Raw genomic sequence first — 12,245 nt, 5'->3', positions numbered from 1 at the left:
CCACGTTCTTGAGGTGGAAAATTTGTGGCTGTTACGTAGCAAGTGGATTGAGTCCTATTGTGGTGTGTGAATGCATTTTCTTTACAAGGTGATTGGTCATGACCTGATCGAGAAAATGTTCAAGAAAGTTCATGGGAAAAAAGTATATCCCAATTTAGGCCTTGTGTTCGTAGCAAATCAGCCCCTGTTAAAATGTTCAAGAAAATGTTCAAGAAAGTTCATGGCTTGTGTAGTTTTGTTTGATGGTGCTTTTATGAGTTTTTTATTTTATTTTTTTGTTGAAAGTGCTTTTATGAGTTCAATCGTACCCCTCTTTCCCAAATCACACAGGAAAAGTAGTTGATGACCTGTCATAAAGTGATCGGAACAGCAATCTTTATCCAGATTTCAACTTAACCTCTAAGAAATCTTATTTTGGAAACTGAAATCTGTCTTCTTATAAGAGAATCCCCCGCTATTCTGAAAACTGAAAAAAAGTGTCTGTCAGAAGGAAAATCAAGGTTTAGACAGTTCACGACATCTTAGAATCAGGAGAAAGAAATAGGAAGAATGATTCCCTCTTCTCCAAGCCATTTAGAAGTCTCCTTTAACTCACCAAAGAAGAAGAAATCATCGCCTGTTGATGTTGTCCTTGGCAATGATGACTTTGTCGGCGAGATTTTGTTACATTTGCCTGTAAAAACTGTCCTGAAACTCAAGCTAATCTCCAAGAGATGGCTATCTATAATATCCCATCCCAGTTTCGCTATCCGCCATACCTACCTCAATCCTCACACCATTTCTGGTCTCCTCCTCAATGTAGCATACCATTTCAAGAAACCAAGTAGTTACCTATATGTTTCTATTGATGGGAAATCAGTAGTTAATGTTTCCTCCGATTTTCTTCGTTTCGATCCTGATAAACCCGGAAGTACTTATGTTTCTCAGTCCTGCAATGGCTTGCTTTTGTGCTCTAAAAGGATGCGGTATTCTGCTGCGAGAACTAAACCAACGTATTATTATGTATTCAATCCTACAACAAGGCAGTTTGTGGAGCTAACTCTACCATCTGGCGATGGAATTCGTTCTAATCGAATTCAATTGGTGTTTGATCCTTCAAAATCACCTTACTACAAGGTTCTTTGTATTCACTACTTTAAATCATTGCTTGAGATCCATGTCTACTCATCTGAGACCAAGATTTGGAAGCTTTCTCTAAAGCAAGAAAATTTTGATTCTTCGAGCGTGGACTTGAACAATGGTGTCTTTTGGAATGGTGCTATTCACTGGATTAGTCGTATGGGAAATGGGTTCTGTTTCTTGCTTGATAAGGAATGTCTTCAAGCAATGCCAAGCCCTCCACTTCCTGAGTCTTGGGAAACCAACAACTTCAGGTATTTTGGGGAGTCTGGTGGGCAATTGCACTTTATTGGGTTATTGACTGGAGAACAAAAGGCTGATATTAGAGGCGTGAATGCCTCTCCTGAGATGCTTGATGACAAAATGACAAGCAGCAGCAGTTCCAATATTGACTCTCAATACGTTGTTGTTTATGCCATGGAGAAGGGGTGTTCAAAATGGTTTGTGAAGTACTATCTAGATGTGAATGCCATCGTAATGGCATATCCAGAGATAACTGATCAGGACCCTTCAGTCTCACCATGTTTCGTGAGTGGATCCATTTATGTATCTTCTTTTATTGAGGAAAACGATGAAGAAGGGCCATTGCTGGTGATCAACATGCCTGGTGAGATCATATCTTACAGCTTCAAGCACAAAGCATTCAAGAAGCTATTTAGTTTTCATCCTTGCACGCATTACAGCTGCTATGCTCTCAAGTTTACGGAGACTTTGTCCTTGGTCTAATTGATGGTATGTGTGCTAGCTATACGATCAGCTGTTTCTTCTATGCTTGCTTGCTTGCTGACAAAAACTAACCAAAAGACAGAAAATGCTTGTAATTGCTTTGATTTAAAACCATAACCATGATTAAGTACCGTTGGCGTCATTGCACTTGATCTTCATGGTGTATTCTCTACAAACGAAAGGGAAGTGGACTGATATTTGTTTCCTTTCTTTCTAAACTCAAAATAAACATCTGTGACATTAACGTCAATTTCACCATGTTTTGTGCAAAGATCCATTTATGTATCTTCTTCGATTGAGGGAAACAATGAAGAAGGGCCAGTGCTGGTGATAAGCACATGGCTGGTTGTGGGCACTTGTTTCTGATAGAAATTCATGCAATATGTGCTCTGTTGTAGCTGTTATTCTTTCATGGTTTTGCTTTATCGGTTCTGCTGATCCGCTCATCTATGTCAAGGTTTTCAAATTCTCTTGTAACTTGTAAACATAAATTAATAGAAAGTAGAAATTATATCTTTTTCAAGATTCAAGGCATACATATTAAACTCGCCTGATAGAGTTAACCGATAACTTGTTGATTTTATATCTAATTTAAATTAAATTTTAAATTAAATCAAATAAAAATTAATATAGTCAAACCCAATCAATTTTACAATTTAATATATGATGAGTCAACCTAGTTAAAATTTAATTTAATTTAATTTAAAAATTAAAAAAAATATTTAATATTATTTTAAATTAACATAGATTAACTCGATGTATAAACTGGATATTGAATCAGGTTATATTTGGAGCAAGATTTAATAACTTTGATGGAAAGGAGAGAAGAAACAACCTTTATCTAAATAAGACTATTTTTAATCAAAGTCGTAGCTTAATTAAAGGATTAGACCACGTTTAATTAATTAAAGCCGATATCTAAATAAGTGCTTGTTTAGTAACGTTGTTGTGGATGAGGTTCACTTGCAGCCACACTAATAAACGTTTGGTTAAAAAAATAAAAGTGTTTTCAGCACGTAGGACCCATATAGCACCATAGGTTTCGAAGAAGCAATATTTTGCTGCTTCTCGTCTGGGAGAAACCTCAACAGTGGAGCATGGCTCCACTGTAGCACTGTTCACTAAAGTAAACAGTGCGCGTAAAATGTAATTCACTCGCATTGTTCACATGAAAAGTTTAGTTTTTTTTTTCTCTAAAAAACCAGTGCAGTTAAGTGATTTCACTTGCACTATTCACGTGAATGTGAACAATATATTTTTTTGTTTTTTAAAAAAATTAGTTTAAGGTGAATTAAATTTACTCGTACTGTAATCTCAATTTTATTCCTGATAATATTTTACCTAATTTTATTGCACGCTCAAAAAATCATGAAATCTGTAGTTCTTGTCGAATGAATTTTGTACGTAATGAAATTGTAAATTTTTTTAAAAAAATTGAGTTTTACTTGAAAAACTAGTATTTAATATTATTTAATAACACTACATAAATTAGAAGAATATCGCTTGATGACGTAACAAAAATTCAGTTTTTGTTGTTGCATGCTTAAGAAACCATGAAAAATATAGTCATTATAATAATAGATTCGTATGTGAAGACATTGCATATAGTTTAATAGAATAATAAAAAATATTTGATATCAATATTATTTATTTCATGATGTAATAATAGTAGTTAAATCTATAATATTTAAATTAAAAATATTTTTTAATTATTTTATAACCTCAATTCGAAAAGCATTTTTTTAACCAAACACATTAAACTACTTTTTGTTCAACCTCAATTTCAACCACAGTTTTAACCAAACATATATTTTTTCAAATCAACCTCAACTAAAAATACTTTTTATAAAACAATTTTTTTAAAACTACAACCACAACAGCAACCGCAATACTCAAATTCTTATGGGTTACCGATTATTTGTTCAGTCGTTGAATATTTTTTTCTGCTTTGTCTTAACCACTTAAAAGAAAAGGAAAAAAAAATGTTAATCACCAATTTATTTTCTTTTGAAATATCTAAACATATTAATTTAATAATTAAATTTATTTTTATTAATATGGATATTTGAACCCGTTTATGTGTATTTTAATTTTTAATAATTTTAAAATTTATAAACTCAAATCGATGAATTTAAAAAAATATTAATTAAGCATTATTGATTTTGATTCTATTAATTGATGCTAATCGCAGTATTTTACACGCACGATTTCAACATGAAAGTCAAGCTTGCCACGCAAAATTAATGCGTGATCAGTTTTGTTTACACGTAATTTTATTTTATTTAAAAGATTACACGTACTGATGTTTTCGTTTGGATGCTAACATTAACAAAAAACAAATTAAATAAATAAATAAAATTATGTTTATTTCGCTGCTGTAGATATGCTCTGTGATTTTATAAGCTGATTTATAATTAGTATTTTAGTATTTTCAAACTTTAAAATTTGAGTAGTTAAACTTTATTTGTTTTATATTTTCATCCTAAAATAATTTTAAGCGTGAAAAATAAAGAAAAAGGAAAAAAACTTTCAATCATCTATATTTCAACTATAAAAACCATAGTTTTGAAACCCAACCCGGCTGACTCGGGGCTGGAACTGGGGCGGGTTGAAGAAAAAATAGAGAAAGGAAAAACCCGGTGCGACCCGGCAAGATACGGTCAAAAACCCGGTTGCAAGCTGTTGACTTTTGTTTTTTTTACTAAAACGACGTCGTTTTGATTAAAAAAAATTTGATCCAGGCAACCCGGTGACCCGGTAAAAACCCGGAACCCGGGTCTTGAACCGAATCGAGTCTAAAAATTATGATAAAAACCATTTTGGTTAGTTTTTGAAAGTAGTATTTGTTTATGATTGTCATCGTAATTAAAAAGTAAGTCAAGGGAAAAAAATAAAAATAAGTTTTAGATATATTTTGAATGAATTTTGAGGTTGAAATTAGATTTTAAAAGGATTATAAATACGCGTTTTTAAAAAATTTAAAAATTTTTTTTTACTAAAATTTAATATGTTTTGTATGTTTTAAATCGTTTTGATTTGCTGATGTCAAAAATGATTTTTAAAAAATAAAAAAACATCATTGACATGCATTTTGGCACAAAAAGTTATTTGAAAAGCAACTGCAACCACACTGTTAAATACTCTCTATGTAAATATTCGGTATTGTAATAATATTTGTTTTTTAAAATGTTTTTTGTTTGAACATAAATTAAAATAATGTTTTTAGTTTTTAAAATTTGGTTTTGATACAATACGTTAAAATAATTAAAAATAATTTTTTATAAAAATTCTTTTCAAAACAAACGGGAAATATAAGATACTCAAATGGTGAAAAAATGGGGTTTTTTTTTAAAAAAACAATTCAGCAATCCCTAAATATAAATTCCGGGATTGTGGCAGTGACGTGCAACCTGTAGTCTGCATCAATCCTTTTTCTTAGATTTTTGAAGTGTATGTGGAGAGGGTTTTTCCTTTCAAATTGACCCTTTTACTTTATTCAAACCTTCAATCATATCCTATTCAACTCCAACAGCCTCATTCTCTCAACGATAGCTTCTCCTCTTTCAATGGAGGACTAAATGCTTTACATTAGAGAGAGAAAAAAATTAATTGAACTCTAATTGAATCAATTTCTCAAATTGCTTAACACCATTATGATATTAATGGTCCTCAAAGCTCGATAATATTATGAAATTCAAAATTTAATTTGAATCATTTAAGGATTAAGAAGACTAGTTTGAGCATTTATGGGTATAAAATTGCATTCAAAGTAAGATTTAATCAAGGTTTTTTACAAATTCAATGGGCCAAAATGATAAAAGTTAAGACTTAAAGGACTCAAACAATAAATCTCTTAAAGTCTAAGCACCAACTTGACATTTCCCTGTACACCCTTCACATGTGTTTGCTCGTATGCATAAGTTTCAAAGATGCTTTCTTTCTTAATCACAAAGATACATCGAAGCACATATAATAATATAAAAATAATTAAATATACCAAAATCAAAGGTGAGAGATTTTCCTTTCATTTTCTTTTCTTTTCTTTTCTTTTTGAATGGTGAGAATTTTTTTCATTTTAAAGAAAAAGAAAGACAACTTTTTTATTTTTTTTGTTTCTTGAAAGATTCCTTGTAGTGGGTCTAGGCATAAAAATCATAGCCGTAAGACCTACTCGGGGTTGATTGAGGCAAAAGTCTGAATTATGGAGTAGAAATTTTGAAACTTAAAAAAAATTAATATAATACTGTTTTAAAAAATAAAATTCTTCAAGAGTTATAAATCAGCAAGTCAAATTCATATTTTTGTCCCGATTACTCAATTTTTTTCCTTCCTCTATTTCTTTTCAATCCAGAATAGTTGCTGGAATTCGGATTAACTTATTGTACAGGTCCGAACTTCACAACTATAATAAAAACAGAGCCAACACATAGAGAGAGAATCCAGCTAAAAGTTTTCTAAGAAAGAGGAAACGAAAAAAAAAGAGAGGTGAAAACATGATTCTCGATCTGACAGATTCAGATTTCTAGGCTTGAGTTTCTATGTTTTTAAGAATTCATTTCCTTTCATTGTCTTTGGTTTTCTCTCATTCCCATTTCCTTCCTTCAGGTTTTGCTGTTCCTTTTCTTTCTCTCTTTGCATCTTACATGAGAAATATTCTCTTTTTAGTTCTTGAGTTTGAGATTCAGATTTAGACCAACCCCATTCATTAATTCTCATGAAAAAAAGCCCCCCATTTGTTTATTTAATTAAATTTAGCAACCATTTTGTTGAATTCTCTCCCATTTCTATTTTTCTTTGGTTTCTTTTTATAAAAATCTTATATTTTTTTAATTCTGGGTTGATTCATAATTTACTGGAAAAAAGGGCGAAAGGGAAAGAAATTTATTCAGATTTGGTGTATTTACTGTATTTGTTTTTTAGCTTGGCATTGGAATTTTTATTGCTTGAATTACAATCTATGTTTCGTTTTGTTTTAATTTGAATTTTAGTGGGTGTTCCTGGGTGTGATTTAGATTTCTGTTTATTCAAACAAGTTCATTTGTTTTTTATGAATTCCAATTCTAATTATTTTTTCTTTTGTTCTAACATTTGGTGGGACTTTTTAGTTTGTTAAGTTTGTGAATTAACTTCAAGACAACAACTTCACGATGATTTATGTTAAATCACAATGTTTGTTTTGGTAACTGACTTCAATTGTTGTCTCAACTTATGCAGGGTTTGTGTCTCTAGATACTCTCTCTATCTCCAATACTCTCTCCTCAAGATTGGAATAGCATAACAAAAAGAGAGGAGAGTGGGAGAATGGAGTATGAGAGCAGCAGTTCGATTTGGGATGGGGTGTATTACTACCCACATCTGTTTGGTGGACTAATGCTAACAGCTGCTTTGCTTGGATTATCAACTAGTTATTTTGGTGGACTTGGGTTCTCTTCTTTGCCTTATATGTGGTCTGATCTAGGAATTTTTCATAAAAAGAAGTGTCAGAAGAAGCGAATTCGGGTTTACATGGATGGTTGTTTTGATCTTATGCATTATGGACATGCCAATGCTTTGAGGCAAGCTAAGGCTTTAGGAGATGAATTGGTGGTTGGTGTTGTTAGTGATGAGGAGATTGTTGCCAATAAGGGCCCTCCTGTTTTATCCATGGAAGAGAGGTATTTTAGTGCATTGCTCCTTTCATTTTATTTTTTCCCATTGATTTGTTTTATGTGTTTTTTTTATAAATGGCTGGACATGTTTCTTTCAGTTGAAGTGTTCTTATTTTTTTGTTGTGTTTTAATTTTACAAACGAAGTCATGGGATCAGAATCTGTTAATTGCAATACATTTTACTGAATTATGTGGAATAAATTTGCCAAATCTTGCTGGACTAGTAATGGAACTGGTCAAAGTTTATGACGTCGATTGCAAAGTGAGCTATGTACTTCTTGAGGGCGACATATCAGTTTGTTTATGACATTATCATCTGTGTTCATTTAGTTGTTATTGCAACGGACTATAAAACATGAATAAGATGAAATATCTGTAGTTAGGCCAATTTTCTCTGGCAATATATTAACTGGACTATACATGTTCCACATGTTCATTATTCTCAGGCTGGCCCTTGTCAGTGGATTAAAGTGGGTGGATGAAGTCATAGCCGATGCTCCTTATGCCATTACAGAGAAATTCATGAACAGTCTCTTCAATGAGCATAAGATTGATTATATCATACATGGTGATGATCCTTGCTTGCTTCCTGATGGAACTGATGCCTATGCCTTGGCCAAGAAAGCTGGGCGTTATAAGCAGATTAAGCGTACAGAAGGTGTCTCCAGCACCGATATTGTAGGTACTATAACTTCTCTTGATCAATCTCTGAAATTGTTGGACAATAGTCAAAAAATTGATTGGTTAGAAAAAACTAACATGACATTAACTATATGTTTGGGGCTATCAATGAATATACTGTACTTTTTTTTAGTTGAGTGCATGTCATCAGTACAAGTGTTTGATCCCTTGCCCATACTTTCATCCTTTACACTTATAAAGATAACTTTCTTGTTTTATTTTTGTTTCTAATTACAGCTCCACTTATTAATGTAGGTAGAATACTTTCTTCTTTGAAGGATACAAAAGCTTGTGAAAATCACGATGATTCATCATCTTTGCCTGGCATTGCTCTTAAAGGAAGTCAATCCAACAGTGCCCATATATCTCAATTTCTACCAACTTCCCGGCGAATTGTGCAATTTTCAAATGGCAAGGTATCACATGTTTGCTTTTCATAATTATCTTGTGAAGTCAGTAAAGCATGAGTTTGTGACCACTAACTGGAAATAATTATATATGGCATCTTTGATCCTCCAGTCAAAATATTTTTTTAGCATATATTTCCATACCTGCATTTCTTGTTTGGAACTAAAAGGGAAATTGAGGTGCTAATCAGATATCTTGTGCATGATTTGAGGGAAAAGGGGGCATACACTTAAAAATTTTCCTCCTTTCATCAGTGTATGTGGACCTTATTTGATCGAATGACTCTGTGCATTGCATGTTATCTTAGGGACCAGGACCAAATGCTCGTGTTGTCTACATCGATGGAGCGTTTGATCTCTTCCATGCTGGACATGTGGAGGTATCATTAATCATCAATGATTTACTGTCATCATTCTTTGCAATGATTCTTGCAATTCCATCACAATAAAAAAGCTGTGATTGTATCTCATTGCCATGCCAAAGTTTGTGGCTCCAACATCACTGCATATTTTTGTGGACTGTAGTTCTATTGGGCATCAGCTTAGTGCTTTTCAACATGGCACTGTAGGTATACATGGCTCAATGCCAGCCACTCAAATATCTGCCTTGCATGACACAGTGAAATTTGATGATTGCTCAAATTGACAATTCCAGCACTCTGGACTGGGTTACTATAACTTCTGGTGTTTATGTCTGATAGCAAAAGCAAACATGATTGGATCAGAGTTAATCCTTTTCAAGTCTGCATCCAGTAGAATGGTTTGTCAAACTTGTTCAACAGATTTAATGTCACTGTGGCTATCTGGGGAAGCAGCTTTATCTGATTCATTAATTGTTTTATGGTGTGATTGGTTAGCTTTTGGTTTTCAAGACCCTGAATCCCTTGTTGGTTATCCCAGTAGATGCATGATGCACCCATCCATAGTATATATGCCATACAAAATGCTCTGTTTCCTTTATCGCTAAAAGCCAACCATACATGTAAATTTGTTGAGAAATTTTTTCCCCTCTTATATTTTTCCTTGCTCAGATTCTCAGGAGTGCTAGGCAGCTTGGAGATTTTCTGCTGGTTGGGATCCACACTGACCAGATTGTAAGGTATATATATCAATTTGCTTTTGATGCTTGATTTTACTTGTGTACATTGTACATTAGCACACTTGATATCAGCAATTTTTGCACTTACAGATGTTTGAATGCATCAGATAAGACTTGTATCTGCACTTTCTTGTGTCAGTACAGCAGAATATAATGAAACAAAATGCTGTTTTGCGCAGTGAACATAGAGGGAAAGGTCACCCAATTATGCATCTGCATGAACGTAGTCTTAGTGTGCTGGCCTGCCGCTATGTTGATGAAGTCATCATTGGTGCACCTTGGGAAGTTACAAAAGACATGGTATTTTAATTGTTGCTATAATTCTATGTACTTTGATATGAGAGTTTTAAACAGATAATGGTTTATTGTTAATGCATCACAGATGCTCGTACAGAGATGGGGTTAATGCATGCTGAATGAAGAAATTTGTTGGGATTTTGAAATTACTTGGGCTTTAGCTTTAACAACAAGATTTTTCTGTGTAATTGCTTTATGTGTTGAAGGATTCAGGTTGATCCTTATTTTTACAAATGGTTGTTGAAGTATATGCTTGATCTTAGAAAGTTACAAATGTCATTGGAACCTAAACAATTCCTTTGCCAAGCTTATGAACAACAGAAATAGTTCTTGGAGTCATGTAATCAACATCAATTTAACTGAAGTATATGGTATGATTTCAAAGATGAATTCTGAACTTGAACTCTGAGTAAAGTGATTCTAACGAAAAGCATAGACTGAATTGGTGTCTTTAGCCAAAATGTTGCTCCCTTCTTCTCTAGAGTAGTTTCAGTTCTTTAAACATACACCTTCCACTGAGGTTTCAAACTGACACCTTCCTGAGTTTCTATTATTAACTGATGTAGTTTTGGATCTGTTTATCAACCTATTAATATTGAGGCATGGTACATTTTTGAATGACCATTGTTGTATGATTTCTTAACCATGAGATATTCCTTTATTTGCATGATCAGGTCACAACTTTTAACATCACCTTGGTTGTGCATGGGACAGTAGCAGAGAACAACTCCTTGTTGGCTGTAAGCTTAATTCTTCGATTTCCCTGATTGAATCCCTTTTTTCTCATGCAACTTCTATGTGCTTAGGCAATTGGAAAATTGAAAAAAAAAAACGGTTTGCTTCATGTAGGGAGAACCTGATCCGTATGCAGTTCCAAAGAGCATGAGAATTTTCCGGATGCTTGACAGCCCTAAAACTATAACAACCACTTCAGTGGCGCAAAGGATAGTTGCCAATCACGAGGCTTACGTGGTAGTTCTAAGCTTCTCACTCTTGCTTTACTTGAATGAGTTCAATGTGATTTGTGTTTTCCTTTTGGATTGACATTCCAATTGTGCATTTCGTGTCAACTGTCGTCCATTCTTTGCACCACTACATTTTATGAAATTACCTGGAAAAAACTAACCAGATGGCATTGAGCACTGCTTAATTCACTCATTGAATGGTCCTGACCAGCGGGATTCACTATCCAATTTCTCACATGGTCCCGTGTGGTTGAACTGGTGAATTACAATCTCTGAGTCGAACTGGTGAGCTACAGTCAGTAAATCCAGATTTCTTGAAGGCATTGTCAAGTTTTTTTCAGCTGTGAATGAGTAGCTATTCATTTTCTTCGTTAAGGGCATAAATAGTTACTGTTCAAATTCTGAATTTTTTCATTCTGGTATTCAAGTCTGGGATCCAATGTCCTTATTTGATTACTTGCCTTGAGTATTCTTCCTTTTACGATGTCATTTGATTTCCTGCTCATTATACCTCACAAATAAGTTCACTGTAAACTTTTTTGGATAGTAGCATTGTATTCACAGGGTAGTATATCATGCGATGATGTTTTGCTTCTGACTAACCCTAAACTTCAATGCAGAAACGTAATGCCAAGAAGGCAGAAAATGAGAAAAAGTACTACGCAGAGAAGGTATATGTATCAGGAGATTAAGCAGAGATCCAGTTCCACCACATAGATGGTTTCGTACAGTTATTTATGCCATGCAGGGGCAACCTTAACCATCACAGAGACTTCCAATCAGCAGATATACATGACAGTCCCATAATTTTTGTGCTGGCGGTTGGGGACGACAATTAGATGGATGTTGAAGGCCCTCTCGAGAGGCTGTGGACGCATCATTTTATTTTATTTCTTATTTGTTGTAACTTACTTTCAGAATAGAACTGAACCCTCAATAATGACACTGTTGAAACAGTTAATCACTTGGGCCTTCTCTCTTTACATCCTTTTCCAGGTGGCGTATTATTTTTGCTGTACAATGTGATGCCTGATCTTAGATCAAATGGATACAGTACCAAAAACTAATACAAATCGATGCTCCTAAACTTTCTCAGGGCAGAAAACCAATCAAACTCTCATTCTTTCTCATCTCTGCTGCATATCTTGATGCACCGAATGGAGGTTTGAAATGATGTTCCAAGTTTATTTTAAAGTTTGAGCTTTTCTGGTTCACTAACCAACAAAAAGGGAAGGAGTTGCTTACGGCAATTGGATTTGCTTCAAGAGTGAATGGCTGGATGCACTACGGCTTTTTTAGCTTT

The 12,245-nt window shown here is 33.8% G+C and overlaps 2 protein-coding genes across 5 annotated transcripts; both read left to right on the top strand.

The window, feature by feature from the left end:
- The first annotated feature begins 485 nt into the window (after positions 1 to 485).
- LOC7484035 (F-box protein At5g07610) lies at positions 486 to 2,368 on the top strand. Its single transcript, XM_002325196.4, has one exon. The coding sequence runs from the start codon at positions 550 to 552 to the stop codon at positions 1,843 to 1,845; it is 1,296 nt and encodes a 431-aa protein (XP_002325232.3). The 5' UTR covers positions 486 to 549; the 3' UTR covers positions 1,846 to 2,368.
- A 3,760-nt stretch (positions 2,369 to 6,128) lies between these two features.
- On the top strand, positions 6,129 to 11,906 carry LOC7490464 (ethanolamine-phosphate cytidylyltransferase). Of its 4 annotated transcripts, none has more exons than XM_024590748.2 (10): positions 6,129 to 6,330; positions 7,060 to 7,499; positions 7,940 to 8,175; positions 8,430 to 8,590; positions 8,890 to 8,961; positions 9,613 to 9,680; positions 9,860 to 9,980; positions 10,652 to 10,717; positions 10,827 to 10,946; positions 11,563 to 11,906. In XM_024590748.2, the coding sequence occupies exons 2-10, from the start codon at positions 7,147 to 7,149 to the stop codon at positions 11,632 to 11,634; spliced, it is 1,269 nt and encodes a 422-aa protein (XP_024446516.1). In that variant the 5' UTR covers positions 6,129 to 6,330; positions 7,060 to 7,146; the 3' UTR covers positions 11,635 to 11,906. The 4 variants fall into 4 exon arrangements, with proteins under 4 accessions (XP_024446516.1, XP_024446517.1, XP_052304759.1 ...); XM_052448799.1 differs by having other exon boundaries at positions 6,138 to 6,328; positions 10,827 to 10,949; XM_002325195.4 differs by having other exon boundaries at positions 6,138 to 6,450; positions 10,827 to 10,949.
- Positions 11,907 to 12,245: the final 339 nt, after the last annotated feature.

This window comes from Populus trichocarpa, chromosome 18 (assembly GCF_000002775.5).
Source record: "Populus trichocarpa isolate Nisqually-1 chromosome 18, P.trichocarpa_v4.1, whole genome shotgun sequence".
In the NCBI taxonomy this organism is placed as follows: domain Eukaryota; kingdom Viridiplantae; phylum Streptophyta; class Magnoliopsida; order Malpighiales; family Salicaceae; genus Populus; species Populus trichocarpa.
This window is presented reverse-complemented; position numbering and strand designations above follow the sequence as displayed.

What these genes read in the sequence shown, in the direction of transcription:
- LOC7484035 (XM_002325196.4), top strand. Translation starts at nt 550, where the DNA reads ATGATTCCCTCTTCTCCAAGCCATTTAGAAGTCTCCTTTAACTCACCA.
- LOC7490464 (XM_052448799.1), top strand. Translation starts at nt 7,147, where the DNA reads ATGGAGTATGAGAGCAGCAGTTCGATTTGGGATGGGGTGTATTACTAC. An exon ending in CACACTGACCAGATTGTAAG is followed by an intron (nt 9,681 to 9,859) that starts GTATATATATCA and finishes TGTTTTGCGCAG; the next exon opens with TGAACATAGAGGGAAAGGTC. An exon ending in CCAATCACGAGGCTTACGTG is followed by an intron (nt 10,950 to 11,562) that starts GTAGTTCTAAGC and finishes ACTTCAATGCAG; the next exon opens with AAACGTAATGCCAAGAAGGC.